The sequence below is a fragment of the Homarus americanus genome, unplaced genomic scaffold, assembly GCF_018991925.1.
Source record: "Homarus americanus isolate GMGI-L3 unplaced genomic scaffold, GMGI_Hamer_2.0 scaffold29324, whole genome shotgun sequence".
NCBI classification, from domain to species: Eukaryota; Metazoa; Arthropoda; class Malacostraca; order Decapoda; family Nephropidae; genus Homarus; species Homarus americanus.
Genome location: NW_024755207.1, coordinates 476514 through 493478, shown reverse-complemented (window position 1 = coordinate 493478; position 16965 = coordinate 476514). Strand labels below are relative to the sequence as shown.

The 16965-nt window shown below is 38.2% G+C and overlaps 1 protein-coding gene across 1 annotated transcript in view; it reads right to left on the bottom strand.

Moving 5' to 3' along the window:
• Positions 1-13332: 13332 nt before the first annotated feature.
• The window catches only part of LOC121856446, a 46730-nt gene continuing 43097 nt past the window's right edge, over positions 13333-16965 (bottom strand). The window contains exons 49-51 of the mRNA XM_042352042.1: positions 16493-16646; positions 15719-15860; positions 13333-15218 (exon numbers count right to left, since the gene is read on the bottom strand). Of these exons, the coding sequence (XP_042207976.1) occupies positions 14223-15218; positions 15719-15860; positions 16493-16646 (1292 nt within the window). The 3' untranslated portion in view covers positions 13333-14222. The remainder of the gene's footprint in view (positions 15219-15718; positions 15861-16492; positions 16647-16965) is intronic.

Sequence of the window (16965 nt, the reverse complement as noted above, 5' to 3'; positions counted from 1 at the left end):
AGATGCATTTTCTCGTCACTATTTAAGCAGGACAGAGAATAAAGGGCTGGGAGTTTCTTTTACCTGATAATTATTAATAAGGCGTGTATTGATACCACTCTCAGCTCAAGTTATCATAATAATAAAGCTTAGGTCATCTATAATTAGGTAAATACGTCAAAACCAGTCACTTTCTAAAGGAGTGAAACTAAATCCTATCCTTTATCTCCACCTTAAACTCACCTAACCTAACCTAACCTAACCTCACCTAACCTAACCTGCCAAAACTGTTAACTTCAAACAATCAGGTTTAGCTAATCCACTATTCCCATACCCAAAAATTATTTCCTTTCCTCGACTAATCCAATCACTTTTACCCAAAACCAATCAGTCATCCCTTACGTAAAGTTTAATTGGCTGCTCCTCCCGTGCAGGTCTCTAGCCAATCACCATCTTCAACCTTAATTAACCCAATGCTCCCCTGTCAGAGTGACCAGAATCCCTCCCTTCCCCTTTACATACCCAATCACCTTTCTACTTCTGTAAATCACCCAACCGCTTCCCTTACTCTACCCAATCATCATATCACCTCCAATCTACCGACAAAACATGATTGCTTTCACTCTCTGCCTTAACCAATCAGTTTCAACCTCTGACCTAACCAATCGGTTTAACCTCTGCCTTAACCAATCATTTTCAACCTCTGCCTTAACCAATCAGTTTCAACCTCTGCCTTAACCAATCAGTTTCAACCTCTGCCTTAACCAATCAGTTTCACCTCTATCCTAATCATTCATTCCACCTCAGTGAGCCGCTTTCCTTACTAATCCACCCAATCCCCTGTTCTCTCTAAACCAATCAGCCCCTTCTCTGCCTCACCCAATCCCCCTCCCGGCCACCCTCCCCCTCTTTAAATACAACGGAACTTTTCTTGAGAGAGAGAGAGAGAGACCACCTCGTTGCCGGTGTTTCCTAATCTATAACTACTTGGAATCCCCCTAGAAACTATCACTTACAGAACTTGGGTCTCTCGGTAGAAACCACGTGTTGGAGACTGCAGGGAGCCAGTTAAAGAGACCCGCCGAGTGAGTTAGAGAACCTGGCCTAGTCGTCGACGGGCTGGTCTACGGTAGTCTAGACTAGTGTAAGGTTAGACAACTTCTACCACTACTACAACCACCACTACCATTATTACTATAATCACCCCCCAGTACTACTACCACCACCATCAGTACTACTACTACTACAACCACCACCTATAACTACTATCATCACCACTACCGTTACCACAACCACCACCATCAGTACTACCAATAGCCACACCTTCGCCGCCATTTTATTACCTTAAAATTAAATATGCGGCATTCAATCACTGTTGCCTTGTAGTCAATATCTGCAACTGTTGTCGGTTTTGGGGCCGATGCTCTCGTTCCCCTGACGCAGAGCAAAGCCAACCTAAGGAGAGAGAAGGACAGTCGACATCTCATCCAGGCTGTAGTATAACTTCTGGGCTGCTGCTTCTGTTCGGATAGCACCTCCATGAGTCTGGCGTAGACGCATCTTGCACTTGGTCCCATCCCACCATTACCGCTACCACAACAATCACCAGTACTACTACTACTACCATAACCACTATTACTACCACAGTTATCATCACCACTATTACTACCACCATAAACATATTTATCACTATCATCATCATCATTATTACCACTATTATCATTGATAGAACCAACGAAAACACGTCAAGCACTACCACTGCAAAACCAGTCAGTATCAACAACCACTATCACTCTTTAAAACTACCACAATCTCCCCTACCAATATCACATCGCCAACTCTGTAGGACCTTAAGCCGTACCTGTATTTTCTGTAGTCAAATATGACCACTTAATTTGTACTAAATTTAAGATAACTAATCCAATCTCTTCCAACCTAATCTAACACAATCTAACCTTAAGTAACATAAAACATAATCTAACCTCACGTAACATAAGCTAACACAATCTAACCTAACCCAACACACCTTAACGTAACCTAACCTAACCCAACACACCATAACGTAACAAAACCTAACCTAACACACCTTAACGTAACATAATTTAATCCAACTCAACCCCAACACATTCTTAAAATATAATCTAACTTAGCCTAATCTAACTCAAAGAAGCATAAATTGGTGGAGGTAATATCCACTTTTGTCATCATAGTAGCGAGATATTGTCCAGTGGGGTAAAAGTCTTTGTGGGATATCGTCCGCGCGTCAAATGGTCCGCCACAGCTCAATAATGATGGGTCAGCTGTTGTGTAGAGACAATTGCCATCAGTGATCCCAGCGCTTCAAGCATAACGTAGTTCCTCTCACTCACACACAAATACACACATGCACACACAGTCGCACCTTTACTTTGGTTCACATGTAGTTGCAACATTAGGTGTCGCCTAACCCACAGACGCAGTGCATATCAAAGCCCAGCCCACGTGACAGATGGAACAGAAAATCAATATTGTCAGATCCCGTCCTGGCGGCGGGGGAAGGAACGGCGAGCTTGTCAACACAACGCACTCACGTTATTGGCTCATTCTCTGAGCTCCCCGGCCAATCAGAGGCGAGCGATGCCAGTCTGACGTTCAGGCTTGCCAACATTCTTGTAAATAAAAAAAGGTAAAACATTAGGTTACTGTAATTTCTCCCACCTTAACTTCACCTCTAAGTCGTAGAATATTGAGGAGAAAACTTGGAGGATAAACAAGTGAATTTTTGAGATGTAAATACGGTACTACTTGGCTGACAGGAGGAGCAGGGAGGAGGGGGTGAGGCGGCCGCGCTCGCTCCGGACTTACGCATAAACGTTGTAATACTCAGGATTGTGAATAATGTACTAGAACAACGATCTTTTTTTCATAATAAATACTGCATGTTATATACCAAAGAAGTGTAATTCTATGAATAAAGTTATGCATGTAGTCTGTTTATTAATGTTCCTTTGTGCTGGACGACGCGATATTGTCAACATAAAAGAACAACCAGATTTTAAATAGCTATACAGGGCATCCATAAATTATCTAACCCATTTTAAAACTAATATCCTCAAAAATAATTTAGACAGAACACGATGCACTAAAACAAGAAGAAAAAAAACTTATTTGTTCGTCAAGTACAATAAACCCTGCGTGTTCTACCTATAATGTTTTTGAGGATGCATTATTAATTTTTAAAATGGTCAGACAATCTATGGACACCTCTTATACAGGCATTTCAACATCGCAGCCAAAACAAACAGAGAATCCACACAAAACTGCTGCTGTGCAAAGATCATCCTCTCTATGATCATGACATTTGGAAGACGTGTTTTTAGGTAGGCCTATTACAAAGGAAGAAAAAGGTGACTGATACAGAACTTACTTATAACCTAACCTAACAACCTTATCAAACCTAGCCTGACCTAACCTACTTGACCTTATATATACCTAACCTAACGTAACTTGACATAACCTAACCTAACCAATGTCAAATTTATACCAAAATATGTTAAAAATGGCCTCTTAATCGATGCAGTTGTGGATTCGGATTGAAAAAATAAATAATAATAATAATAATAACAATAATAACAATAACAATAATAATAACAATAATAATAATAATAATAATAATAATAATAATAATAATAATAATAATAATAATAATAATAATAATAATAATAATAATAAAATACTAATATTAACAATAAACACTTGAACTATCTATCTTAACCCTGAACCCGACAGATAAGAAAAAACAATTGCCTATCGTAATGTGCCATAAGATGACGTCACCTCAGACCCTACATTACAGTGTATAAGGGTTCATCAGAATGGGTCAGTGTGTCTTTGAGTCAAATGTTTTTATATGATAACACCTCAGATAACACCGAGTAACACAGGATAACATAAGACATCTTAACACCTGATAAGTACATGAATACACCCCAGCCATATGGCATCACAAAAATTGTGACCAAGTCCCAGGTTGCTGATCTGACTTTCTGCCTCATTTACCCACAATTGCAGGGTCTCAATTGTTTCTCTTACTATTGACAACACAACAAATATATATCGTTTCTCACTATTGACTTTTTAAATTTTTGTATTTATTTATTATAATAATTATTATTATTATTATTATTATTTTATTAATATTATTATTATTATTATACTTTATATTTATTTTATTAATTATTATTATTATTTTTTTTTATTAATTATTATTATAATATTTTCGCCCCCCAGGCCCTGATGTGGATCAGTGACCTGTGCCCGGGTGGACCAATGCTCCTAAAGAAGAACGAAAACAAAACAAACACATGACAACCACCAGATAACACATAACCCCCAGACCACACATGATAACCCCAGATAACACATGATAACCCAGACAACACATAATAACCCCCTGATAACACATGATACTGCCCAGATAACACATTTTAACCCTAGATCACACAAGATAACTCCAGATAACACATGACCCCAGATAACACATGATAATCCCTAGATAACACATGACCCCAGATAACACATGATAATCCCTAGATAACACATGACCCTAGATATAACATAACCCCAAATAACACAAGATAACTCCAGATAACACATGATAACTCCAGATAACACATGACCCCAGATAACACATAACTCTAGATAACACATAATTCCCAGATAACACATAACCCCCAGATCACACAAGATAACTCCAGATAACACATGACACAGGTCAACACGTGAAAACCTTGGAATGCAAAGTCAAAGGGTACATGCTGGGTTATTTCTGCCACCTGTGATCTTTCTCAGAGGTCGAGATACGAGTTATGACGTAAATGAGACTTGAGGTCATGTGAGGTCAAAGGTCAGCTGCAGTCTTCGTAAATGACCCTATATAAAGTGTGTTGTTTTTCGCTCTGTGTGTATTACTGATCTGCAAACTGACTGAACTGTAGATAGATAGATAGATAGAGAGGTAAGATAGATAGATAGATAGATAGATAGATAGATAGATAGATAGAGAGGTAGGATAGATAGATAGATAGATAGATAGATAGATAGATAGAGAGGTAGGATAGATAGATAGATAGATAGATAGATAGATAGAGAGGTAAGATAGATAGATAGATAGATAGATAGATAGATAGATAGATAGATAGATAGACAGATAGAGAGGTAAGATAGATAGATAGATAGATAGATAGATAGATTAGAGAGGAAGATAGATTAGGCAGATTTAAGAGATATAGATTAAAGAGGTATATAGGTAGATAGATAAATAAATAAGTTAGATTGGTAAATAGATCATTATAAATACATATACAGAATAGATTAGATAGATAAATAGACAGACAGTGTAGGTAGATAGATAGATAGATAGATAGATAGAATTTTATTTTGTAAAATCGGCATTACAAGTTTACAATTGATTCCGCATGCATTTAGACAATACAGGAATACACAGGAATACACAGTGTACCGAGACAGTGCAGGTATACAGTGTACCGAGACAGTGGGTATATAGTACCGAGGTATACACAGGTGCGGTGCCTATACCGAGGTATGTGTGCAGATCGAGATGCGGTGTGCCGAGACAGTGCAGGTATACGGTGTGCCGAGACGTGCAGGTATGCAGTGTACCGAGACGGTGGTATACGGTACCGAGACAGTGCAGGTATACAGGTATACTGAGACAGTAGTATACGGTGTGCCGAGACAGTGCAGGTATACAGTGTACCGAGACAGTGCAGGTATACAGTGTACCGAGACAGTGCAGGTATACAGTGTACCGAGACAGTGCAGGTATACAGTGTACCGAGATCGAGCAAGTATACAGTGTACCGAGATCGAGCAGGTATGCAGTGTACCGAGACAGTGCAGGTATACAGTGTACCGAGACAGTGCAGGTATACAGTGTACCGAGACAGTGCAGGTATACAAACAATGGTAAAGAGTGAGGCAATATGACCAGGGCTATCCAGCAAAGCCATCAGATGTTTTTATGAGCATTAAGGTCAATGGTCAAAGAAATATGACCGTGAGAAACTACACTTGCTGTGACATTTTATATTTATCCAATTTGTATCCACAACATAGGTAGATACAGCCTACGAGAGTCTGCGAATGTTGTATTTTTTTTACGACACAGCAAATCCTATCATCTATTTTTTTCTCGGTAATGTAACTACCTTCTGTGTCTACGTACAGGTACAAGCTATTCTCTTAATGTACATATATGTTAAGATTATAGGTTATTAGCTGCATGAAACTTAAGGTAAGAGAAATATGACATTTTTCTTGTATTATTACGTGTTGTAGCCACTGTAACGGGGGTGTGGGAGTGGCCACCTCTACGACGTCACATGATCACATGACTCGTAAGACGCGTCGCTGTATTAGTTGTGGACGACTAACTGGTTTGTTTCTGCTTATACATATATATATATATACACACACACACTAGCAGAAACGCGGTAGGACGCCACCCTGAGGGAGGCTCCACGTTGTCTCACTGTTCAGTCCCAAAACTTCTTCTTCCATCAATAGTTCATTAACGGTGTATGTAAGTTCCACCATGTTTTTCACTACAACGGTACAGCAACGTATATTTTTTTAGCATTAAACTGTTATTATTTTATTGTCTAATCATCACTACATATAACACCACCTATCATCATTACATATAACATCATCCATCATCAGTACATATAACACCATCCATCATCACTACATATAACACCACCCATCATCATTACATATAACATCATCCATCATCACTACATATAACACCATCCATCATCATTACATATCACCTCATCCATCATCACTACATATAACACCATCCATCATTACTACATATAACACCATCCATCATCACTACATATAACCTCATCCATCATCATTACATATAACACCATCCATCATCACTACATATAACACCGTCCATCATCACTACATATAACACCATCCATCAACACTACATATAACATCATCCATCATCACTACATATAACACCATCCATCATCACAACATATAACACCATCCATCACTACATATAACCTCATCCATCATCAGTACATATAACACCACTCATCACTACATATAACACCATCCGTCACCAGTACATATAACACCATTCATCATCACTATATATAACACCATCCATCATCACTACATATAACACAATCCGTCACCAGTACATATAACACCATTCATCATCACTACATATAACACCATCCATCATCGCTAAATATAGCATCATCCATCATCACTACATATAACATCATCCATCATCGCTTCAATATAACATCATCCATCATCATTTACATATAGCATGATCCATCATCACTACATATAACATCATCATCATCTTCATCTAACATCATCCATCATCACTGCATAAACGCCATCCATCATTACTACATATAACACCATCCATCATCACCATATAACACCACCCATCATCACTACATATAACATCATCCATCATCGCTAAATATAGCACCATCCATCATCACTACCTATAACACCATCCATCATCACTACATATAGCACCATCCATCATCACTACATATAACACCATCCATCATCACTACCTATAACACCATCCATCATCACTACATATAGCACCATCCATCATCACTACCTATAACACCATTCATCATCACTACCTATAACACCATCCATCATCACTACATATAACACCATCCATCATCACTACCAATAACACCATCCATCGTCACTACATATAGCACCATCCATCATCACTACCTATAACACCATCCATCGTCACTACATATAGCACCATCCATCATCACTACCTATAACACCATTCATCATCACTACCTATAACACCATTCATCATCACTACCTATAACACCATCCATCATCACTACCAATAACACCATCCATCGTCACTACATATAGCACCATCCATCATCACTACCTATCATCACATACATATAACATCTTCCATTATCACTACATATAACACCACTCATCATCACTACATATAACACCACTCATCATCATTACATATAACACCATCCATCATCACTGCATATAACACCACTCATCATCACTACATATAACACCGTCCATCATCACTACATATAACACCATCCATCATCACTGCATATAACACCACTCATCATCACTACATATAACACCATTCATCATCACTACATATAACACCATCCATCATCACTACATATAACACCACTCATCATCACTACATATAACACCATCCACCATCCATCATCACTACTACATATAACACCATCCATCATCACTACATATAACACCGTCCATCATCACTACATATAACACCATCCATCATCACTACATATAACACCATCCATCATCACTACATATAACACCACTCATCATCACTACATATAACACCATCCATCATCACTACATATAACACCACTCATCATCACTACATATAACACCACTCATCATCACTACATAAAACACCACTCATCATCACTACATATAACACCGTCCATCATCACTACATATAACCTCATCCATCATCAGTACATATAACACCATCCATCATCACTACATATAACACCATCCATCATCACTACACATATAACACCATCCATCATCTTTACATATAACACCACTCATCATCACTACATATAACACTGCTCATCGTCACTACATATAACACCACTCATCATCACTACATATAACACCACTCATCACTACATATAACACCATCCATCATCACTACATATAACACCATCCATCATCACTACATATAACACCATCCATCATTACTACATATAACACCATCCATCATCACTACATATAACACCATCCGTCACCAGTACATATAACACCATCCATCATCACTACATATAACACCATCCATCATCACTACATATAACACCACTCATCACTACATATAACACCATCCATCATCACTACATATAACACCATCAATCATCACTACATATAACACCATCCATCATCACTACATATAACACCATCCATCATCACTACATATAACACCATCCATCATCGCTACATATAACACCATCTGTCACCAGTACATATAACATCATTCATCATCACTATATATAACTGGTGCGATTGTGGATAACACACTGTAAATCTGTGCAGCTTATACCCCCATCATGGTATGAGGGGAATTGTTTAACTGTAACCCCAGTTTGACTAAGGGGTGAAGCAATAACTTGATGTTATATCGATCCACCTGTTACCTGATGACATAGGCATGAAAAACAGTTGTATTGTGCTAATTGTCTTGAGACGTGTGGCCGACCACCATCTATACTTTAACTAAAAGTTAACTCCATCCCAAAAACTGATTGACACTAAGCTCATAGTGCATAATGGTCAGCAAGCGAGCGGACCCGGGTTCGATCCTGGGCAGGGTGAAACTATGGACAAGTTTCTTTACGCCATTTGCCTCTGTCTACCCAGCAGTAATTGGGAACCTGGATGTTAATCGATTTGCTGGTCGTATTCCGGGGTAATGGTTAGCCAGTGCAGTTGGCGAGTTGTCCGGTCTTCTCGGACTATTCCTTGATACTGGGTCATGCAGCTCGTTAACTTAGGGCGTGGTTGTTGTGTTGGCGACAGCTTCTACACTTTAAACAAATTCACGCCTAGGTGGCCCTTGGGCCGGCAATCCTCGTTACACGAGGGGCAACCATTATTAATGTGAATTGACAGCTTTACATTTCACGGTAAATAATATACAGTATATTGATTAGTGTTAATATCCGTAGAAATTTATGCCAATATACGGTTTAAACTAAACCAAGAGAGTTGTTAGATTTATTGTTTATAGATGATTGGCTGTGCTAGGTCACACTGTATAAAATGTTTGTTAGGCTCAAGACCAAAAAACGACCACAACGCGGGGTAAATGCAGAATTTTCGTTCGATTTTTACTCCCGTAGACTTATACCAAGATCCTCGCCTACCACCGTGTTAGCTCCGTCCCGGCCTACTACCATATCAGCTCCGTTCTCCCCGACTTAACTGTTAAGTCAGTTCCGTCCTCGCCACCCACCATGTCAGCTCCGTCCTTGCCTACCACTGTGCTGACTTAGCCAGTGTCACCTCGTGGTGTAGCACGGTAACTGGGACCTTGTGGACCCACGCTAAACTTTCAGAGGATCTCAAAGCCCCCAGAGTGACAGCTTGGATGACTCACCAGTGTGTGGATACGCCAGGGCAGGTGAAGGGGAAGAGCAATCCCTAAAAAAAAAATCACTCCAAGAGTCAGCAGTAGATTAAAGACTGTTGTTTTGTTGTATAACAAACAAAGCAGTGAGTGACGTAGACCCCAGCACGCCAGAAGAACCAATACACGACAAAGTTACTAATCGTCTCTGAGTATGAACGTTATGTATTACAATATCAGAGAACGTTGGGTTGCATCTACGACTGGCTGCGAGGCTCACACAGTCTCACCCTGACTGCTGGCTAAACCTAGCTCTGCAATCACAAGCGTCTTCAACATCGTGACTAACACCAACTGAATTTCCCGTAATTCTTCTAGTTCTTTCTTTAGTTACGGAAAATAACGTCTCTCATCTCCTTTTTCATCCAGTTTAATCATCTGCGGTACGACAAGATGTGATAACGTTGCAGAGATTTCCCTCTCGGCGCTGCCAGCAAGATACAGTACGACGAAATTAAGCAAACATATCCAAGACAGTGGAGCTCTGACTGTGGCTCATACCTCGTCACGGCTCTCACTGGGGATTGGGCAATTCCCTTATCTTACGGTCACCCACCTGGTGTTACCTATACTCCAGAGCCGCTGAATTCTGAGGGAGACGAAGGGTGGGAGGAAGTAATCATGGGAGGCGAGGCCCTACAAGAGCCAGGAAGCCCCAGAACTGAGCTGCTGCACCCCACTCCCAAATTACAAACTCCCGGAGATTGATCATGGCCGCGTGCCCACCACCTCCCCCCCCACACAACTCCCACTCTAACTGTTGCCTGCCATAAGGAGCACAATCCAAAACTGTATTAATTATTCACAGCTTAACAGTTTATGTATCTGTTTTACCAGGTGTAGCCTACTTATCCCAAGGCTGTAATCTTTCTTAGTTATCCTTTGTACATCGTTCACTTCACTGATACCATTTAGTACTTTGACTAGCAAAATTCCGTTCAATGTTCACACTAATTATCGTACGTATAATAACTGATACTGACCATAAGACTGATATAACGCGATATTCAGTCCGTTCAGCTTGTCCTTAATATTATTATAATTGTTATCATTAGTACCCAACAACAAATCAGACAATTAAAACCTTTATCGCCAATAGCGACGGTATAACAACTTCTAACTTTACATCGTCAACGAACAGTTAAAATCTGATGGGTAAACTCTAGTGAGAATTTCATATTATGATTTCCCCCAAATACTGCAGGTAGAACAAAAACAAATCAAACACTATAAAAAAACGTAAAACCAAGGCAGGTGTCCACTAGGGATCCTCCACGGTCCTCTGCCAATGATTGGATTTCAGAGTTTGTTAAATTGAAAATCAAGTTGACGATGAATGAAATACTAAAAACAAAGGCAGCTGAGAGGCGTTATTTACTTTTATTTAATTCTACACAACGTGAACATTTGACCCTTAATTTATGTTGCAAAAATCAAAACAAAAACCAAATTAATTGCGCGTAGCCCTTTATACAGTTTATATATATATATATATATATATATATATATATATATATATATATATATATATATATATATATATATATATATATATATATATATATATATATATATAATATTTCAAGCCAGAGTTTAATTATTAAGAACGTCGCAGATTTAAGAGATAATTGAACATTGGAAAAAGGTCTTGTAATTCGCCCCATCCTACAATAACGTTACGTCAATGGATGTTGTAGGGTTACACACACCCAGACTCGATATTGTATTCAGAAATATAAGTCAGTTTCCCTTCAGCGTTCGCGAGGCAGCAAATGTATATGAATGAGAGAGAGAGAGAGAGAGATATGAAACGAGAATCTGGCAGAGAATTGCGAGAATCCTTAGAAGGAATGATTGAGTGTTTTCACATATACTCTTTCCAGTATTAACCCCAAAGACACTACACTATGAAGGGTTGATATTTCCTACGATATCGGTGTTATTACCAGTACTAATCAATAAGACACTACGAGTTAGTTATTATTTCTTGTAATATCAATAACAGTTGGACGGCAAATTTTTTATAATGAACGATCTGTTCTTGTTTTTACTAATTCCATACAATTATCTAATTAGTTACATATATTTTTTATTCTGTTGAAGTTTGTGAAAAGAAAGTATCAGTGAAAAGAAAATTACTTAAACGTGTTCATATTACAGAATTGTTCCATCCTCATCTCCCACAAATGAACACTCCCGTACAACTATTTGTTCCAGGTCTGATCCCACGTCCACAAACACCCCCAGAACAATGGATAAATTCAATAAAGACTGACATTGAAAGACAAAAGCAATATGTTCCCTCCCAACCACCCTATCGAGGAAGACATAAAAATATTATCTCTTTTACCCCCGCTCAATTCTGCGTTTACATCCAATATGTTTAAAGACCAACATCGTTATAAAATACCTTTGATAAGCAAAAAATTAACAGGAAGCAATAAATACAAAAAATATGTAATACAGGGTGTTCAGTAAATGATGTATTTATTATGTTATTCGAATAAAAATATCTAACACAATCAATTTCCTTTCAGGTATAATTAAAAGCACGATAGAAAGGGTTAATATTTCCCGTAATCGTAATTATTATAAATTTACTTCAATAAAAATATGGTTAAATGGATGGATAAATATCTATTCAGTAAAACCGCTATGACACGTTTGCATTCATTTCGCATATGTATAGACAATGCAGGTATACAGTTCAGCATATATTATAAAGATAATGTTGGTATGCTGTGTACTGTACTCAGATTGTGTTACGTATACAAACAATGTATTTATATAGTGCGGGTTATACAAACAATATACCTCGACAATTAACTAGCGTTCATAAATTTTGGACATTACTGTATAAAATTCTGCCAGATACAAGTGAACATCAATACTTCCATTTACAAAAAAAAAATTCAATGACACTAAGGAAGCTGTTATAACTTTATCTTAGTGCAGCTTAACCCTTCACTCATCTATCCAAGCCTCTCGTTGACATACTGCATTCCGCCACTTCAGGTAACAACACTATAGGTAGACCAACACCACCAACCAACCTAACAGCCAAGTATTATAACATTACCTAGGTTAGAGAAATACATCTACGCTAGTATTCTATTAGTTATTTTATTCACAATTTTCACTACATACTGTACTACAAATATGTTAGTTTATTACACAGTGAGATGCTACGTCTTATATCAATAAATAGCTAAGTCAGGTACAGGTACAACTATTATTATTATTATATATATAAGAAACATTAGACCAAAGCCATATGAAGAGTGGTGTGATAAAAGAGGATTTGAGAGAGAGAGAGAGAGAGAGAGAGAGAGAGAGAGAGAGAGAGAGAGAGAGAGAGAGAGAGAGAGAGAGAGTATGTTAAAAAGCCTGGAGTTCTATGTGGCATGCTCCTATGTATATTGATGCAGTGTTAAAACGTAACATAATATATTAGTAAGTGTTAGGTTATCATTAAGGCCGCTACTGAATACTTTACTAGAAGCAAGATCTACTCTACCTATTGTACTGTAGTTATATGTAATAATGGGTTATATTCTTTTTACTGTGCTACTTTATATGGTGATTCACTCCATTGTAGTCTCTGAGTCTTGATAATATAACCGTAATCTAAAAGAGAGAGAGAGAGAGAGAGAGAGAGAGAGAGAGAGAGAGAGAGAGAGAGAGAGAGAGAGAGAGAGAGAGAGAGAGAGCACTAAAACATCATTAATAACAAACAAGTGAATCATCCTGTACACCACACATCACGTGAACCAGGAAAAACCTTTAAGTTTGGTGGGTATGTGAATCACAAGCTGAGGAAAATAAAGTTTGGCCAAAACACTACAAATGACTATTTTTTCACTACTACTACCATAGATACGATGCTGCTCATTTATATGATTACCTTTAAAGCATTACACCAACAACCTCATATTCACAAAAATAATCTACGTATTTGATTAACTACAAAATATTGTATATTTTATTTTCCTGATCACGTTCCTTTTCCTTTCTTTGAGGGCAACGAGCGGTCTAAAACAGACAGAGAACGATCTAGAGAGGTGTTGATGTGCCACAACTGGGACTTGACGTCTGGCGGCTTCGGTGGCGCGATGTTGACATTTTGAACACTGTTGGGTCGTAGAGCCGAGAGATAGGCAGACAATCGGGCGATGATGTACTCCACTACCTCATAGTCATTAGGCTGACGTGATATATCCTGACTCACTTTAGCGAAGGAGTGACAGATAATGGCGATGAGGAGCTGGAACACTATCCAGTACATTATGAAGGCGAAAGTGAAGTAAAATATTGGACCAAGAATTGGGGACGCGGCCTGTATGTCATTAAACTTTTTATTGATGACAAAGAAGCTCGATTCAGCAGCTTTGATAAACGTGGAGAATTCCTTGACGTAGGTTAATGTGTTTAAGTAGAAGACAGTGACAAAACTGAAAATTAAAACTATGAAGAAAAGACCGAAGCCCAGAATGTCCACAGCGGCGTCTTTCAGTGTGGCTGACAACATACCAATACGTCTGTTAAATTTCAGGAGCTTGAGTAACTTTAAGGTACCGATGAACACTTGGAAAGCGATGACGTAACTGAGAACATCATCCAGAAAGGCTAATGGCTGTATGCGGATGTATTTCTTGCCTTTGGTTGCTACGAATTTTTCCAGAAGATAATACGTCAATGAAGTTTTTAACAAGTAAAACACAATAGCAATATATGATAGAATAATCACACAAATTTCGAAAAGATTCCATATTGACTTGAAGTATGACCAGCCAAGCTTCTTTAAGGACTTGTATTCGCGTCTCGTGTAGAAGAAGGTGAAGATGATGTAGAGAATCTCCACAGCTAGGACATAAGCCCCGCCAGGAGTGTGATACCGTAGCAGCTTCAGCCCCTGGAACTCAAACTTAGGAAGAACCCCTCCACCAGGAATAAACTCAATCACAAACATCGTAACAGCAAACAGATTTACCTGTAAAACAAAAAAATCGTGTGTTAATATAATAAATAATAAGGGTTTGTAAATACACTGTACAGTACAGGTATGTAATTATTTTTAATTTCCAACAAATATTGACAAACTCCACTCAGTGATTCAGTCGCTGGCAACCCTACAATATCGCTAATACCGTACATGTTTTTATGACATTAGTATTGTGTATTTTTATTGACGTTTTTGGTTATATCTGTACTGTATTCGTACGTATCTCTCCCTCTCTCCATACTAACGAAACCAGGGGCTACCAGCGAGTGAATCACCCTTTATAATATATCATGATTTTTGTAAGCTTATCCAAATACAATGTACTAACTCTACCCCACCCAACCGTCCAAAAAATAAATAAAAATAAAAAATAAATAAAATAAAATAAATCACTTGGGGGAGGAGGAGGGGGGGGGGGGAATTATAGCACTCGTGTTAAAATATCGAGATAAATATGATACTGTTACAAGCTTATAAGTTGTACTCACCTGTGGGTTGAAGACAGCAAACTCAACGAAGAGAGCTTTAGTGTGTTCATCCACCCACTCCTGAGCCTCCAGTGTGTCCAAAATCCACATAACTTTAGACATTGTGCCTCTCAGTTCCACCAGGTAGCCTCCGCCACCATAACTGTGTAGTAAAAAAAATTTTCTCACTGACGTATCTAGATTATACGGAATATATTCGTATGTAAACATATTTCTTTATTCAAAACACGTTAAGGATAATAATAATAAATAACTCATTCCTGCCATTTCCATTTGATATAAGGTTGCCCAATGTTTCAATAAAATGCTCTGTGAAAAACAGGAAAATCCACTTTACTTTGTATCAGCTTCGTTAAAAAAAATCATTATCACCTGATAAAAAATACACTTCTAAATTTATTCACTTAAAATTCTAGATATTTATTAGAAAAAAATCAGTCTGTCATTTAAGAGATTTTACATTTGTAGTATTCCCTCTTGTGAATTAATTCGTGGCATTAAATGTGAAGAAAAAAAACGAATCTCTTAAAGTTTGGAACTTCCGCTTATTTTACCTGGTAATTAAATATCCTACCGCTAAATGGGTTAGGTTAGAAAATTTAAGGTCGGGTTATGCTATGTTTGGTAAGATTTTATTAATTTATATTTGGTTAGGCTAAGTTAGGTTAGCATTGAAGTGTTTAATCATCAGATGAAATAAGCAGGGGTGCCATATTTTCATGATGTCTGAAAAAATTATTAATAATTACAGTACCATGAAGTCGGAACTGTTACCTTGCCAGCGTTCCATCGTAAGGGAAGCCGTGAATCTGTAGTGCAGATCTGTACTCGAACTTTGAGTCAGTCGGGCCCGAGATGTTCCAACCTGTCCCAAAGTCTCGCTCGTCGTCTGTTATAGCTCGGGCTGCTGGGTGCTGCTCGGGATCGCCTGGGAATAAGGAAGGCGTAAATAGATCATAAAAATAGGATGTCTCAGAAAAATGTATATCCACACTACCTTACAGATTTTCGTATCGAGATCGTGTGAATGCTTCTATTACAACAGCAACATTGTCCTCACTTGTTATGTGGGAGGTCTCCCACAAGTGAAGACAATGTTTTTATAATACGCAGAAGCATTCACGCGAGCTTCCCGAAAATCTGCAAGGCAGCATGTATTACATCTGAACAATGTGATACGCAATCTAGAATACAACTTTTGCATATTAAGTGATTAAGCAGAGAGTAACAGAAAATCAAAGCTGTTT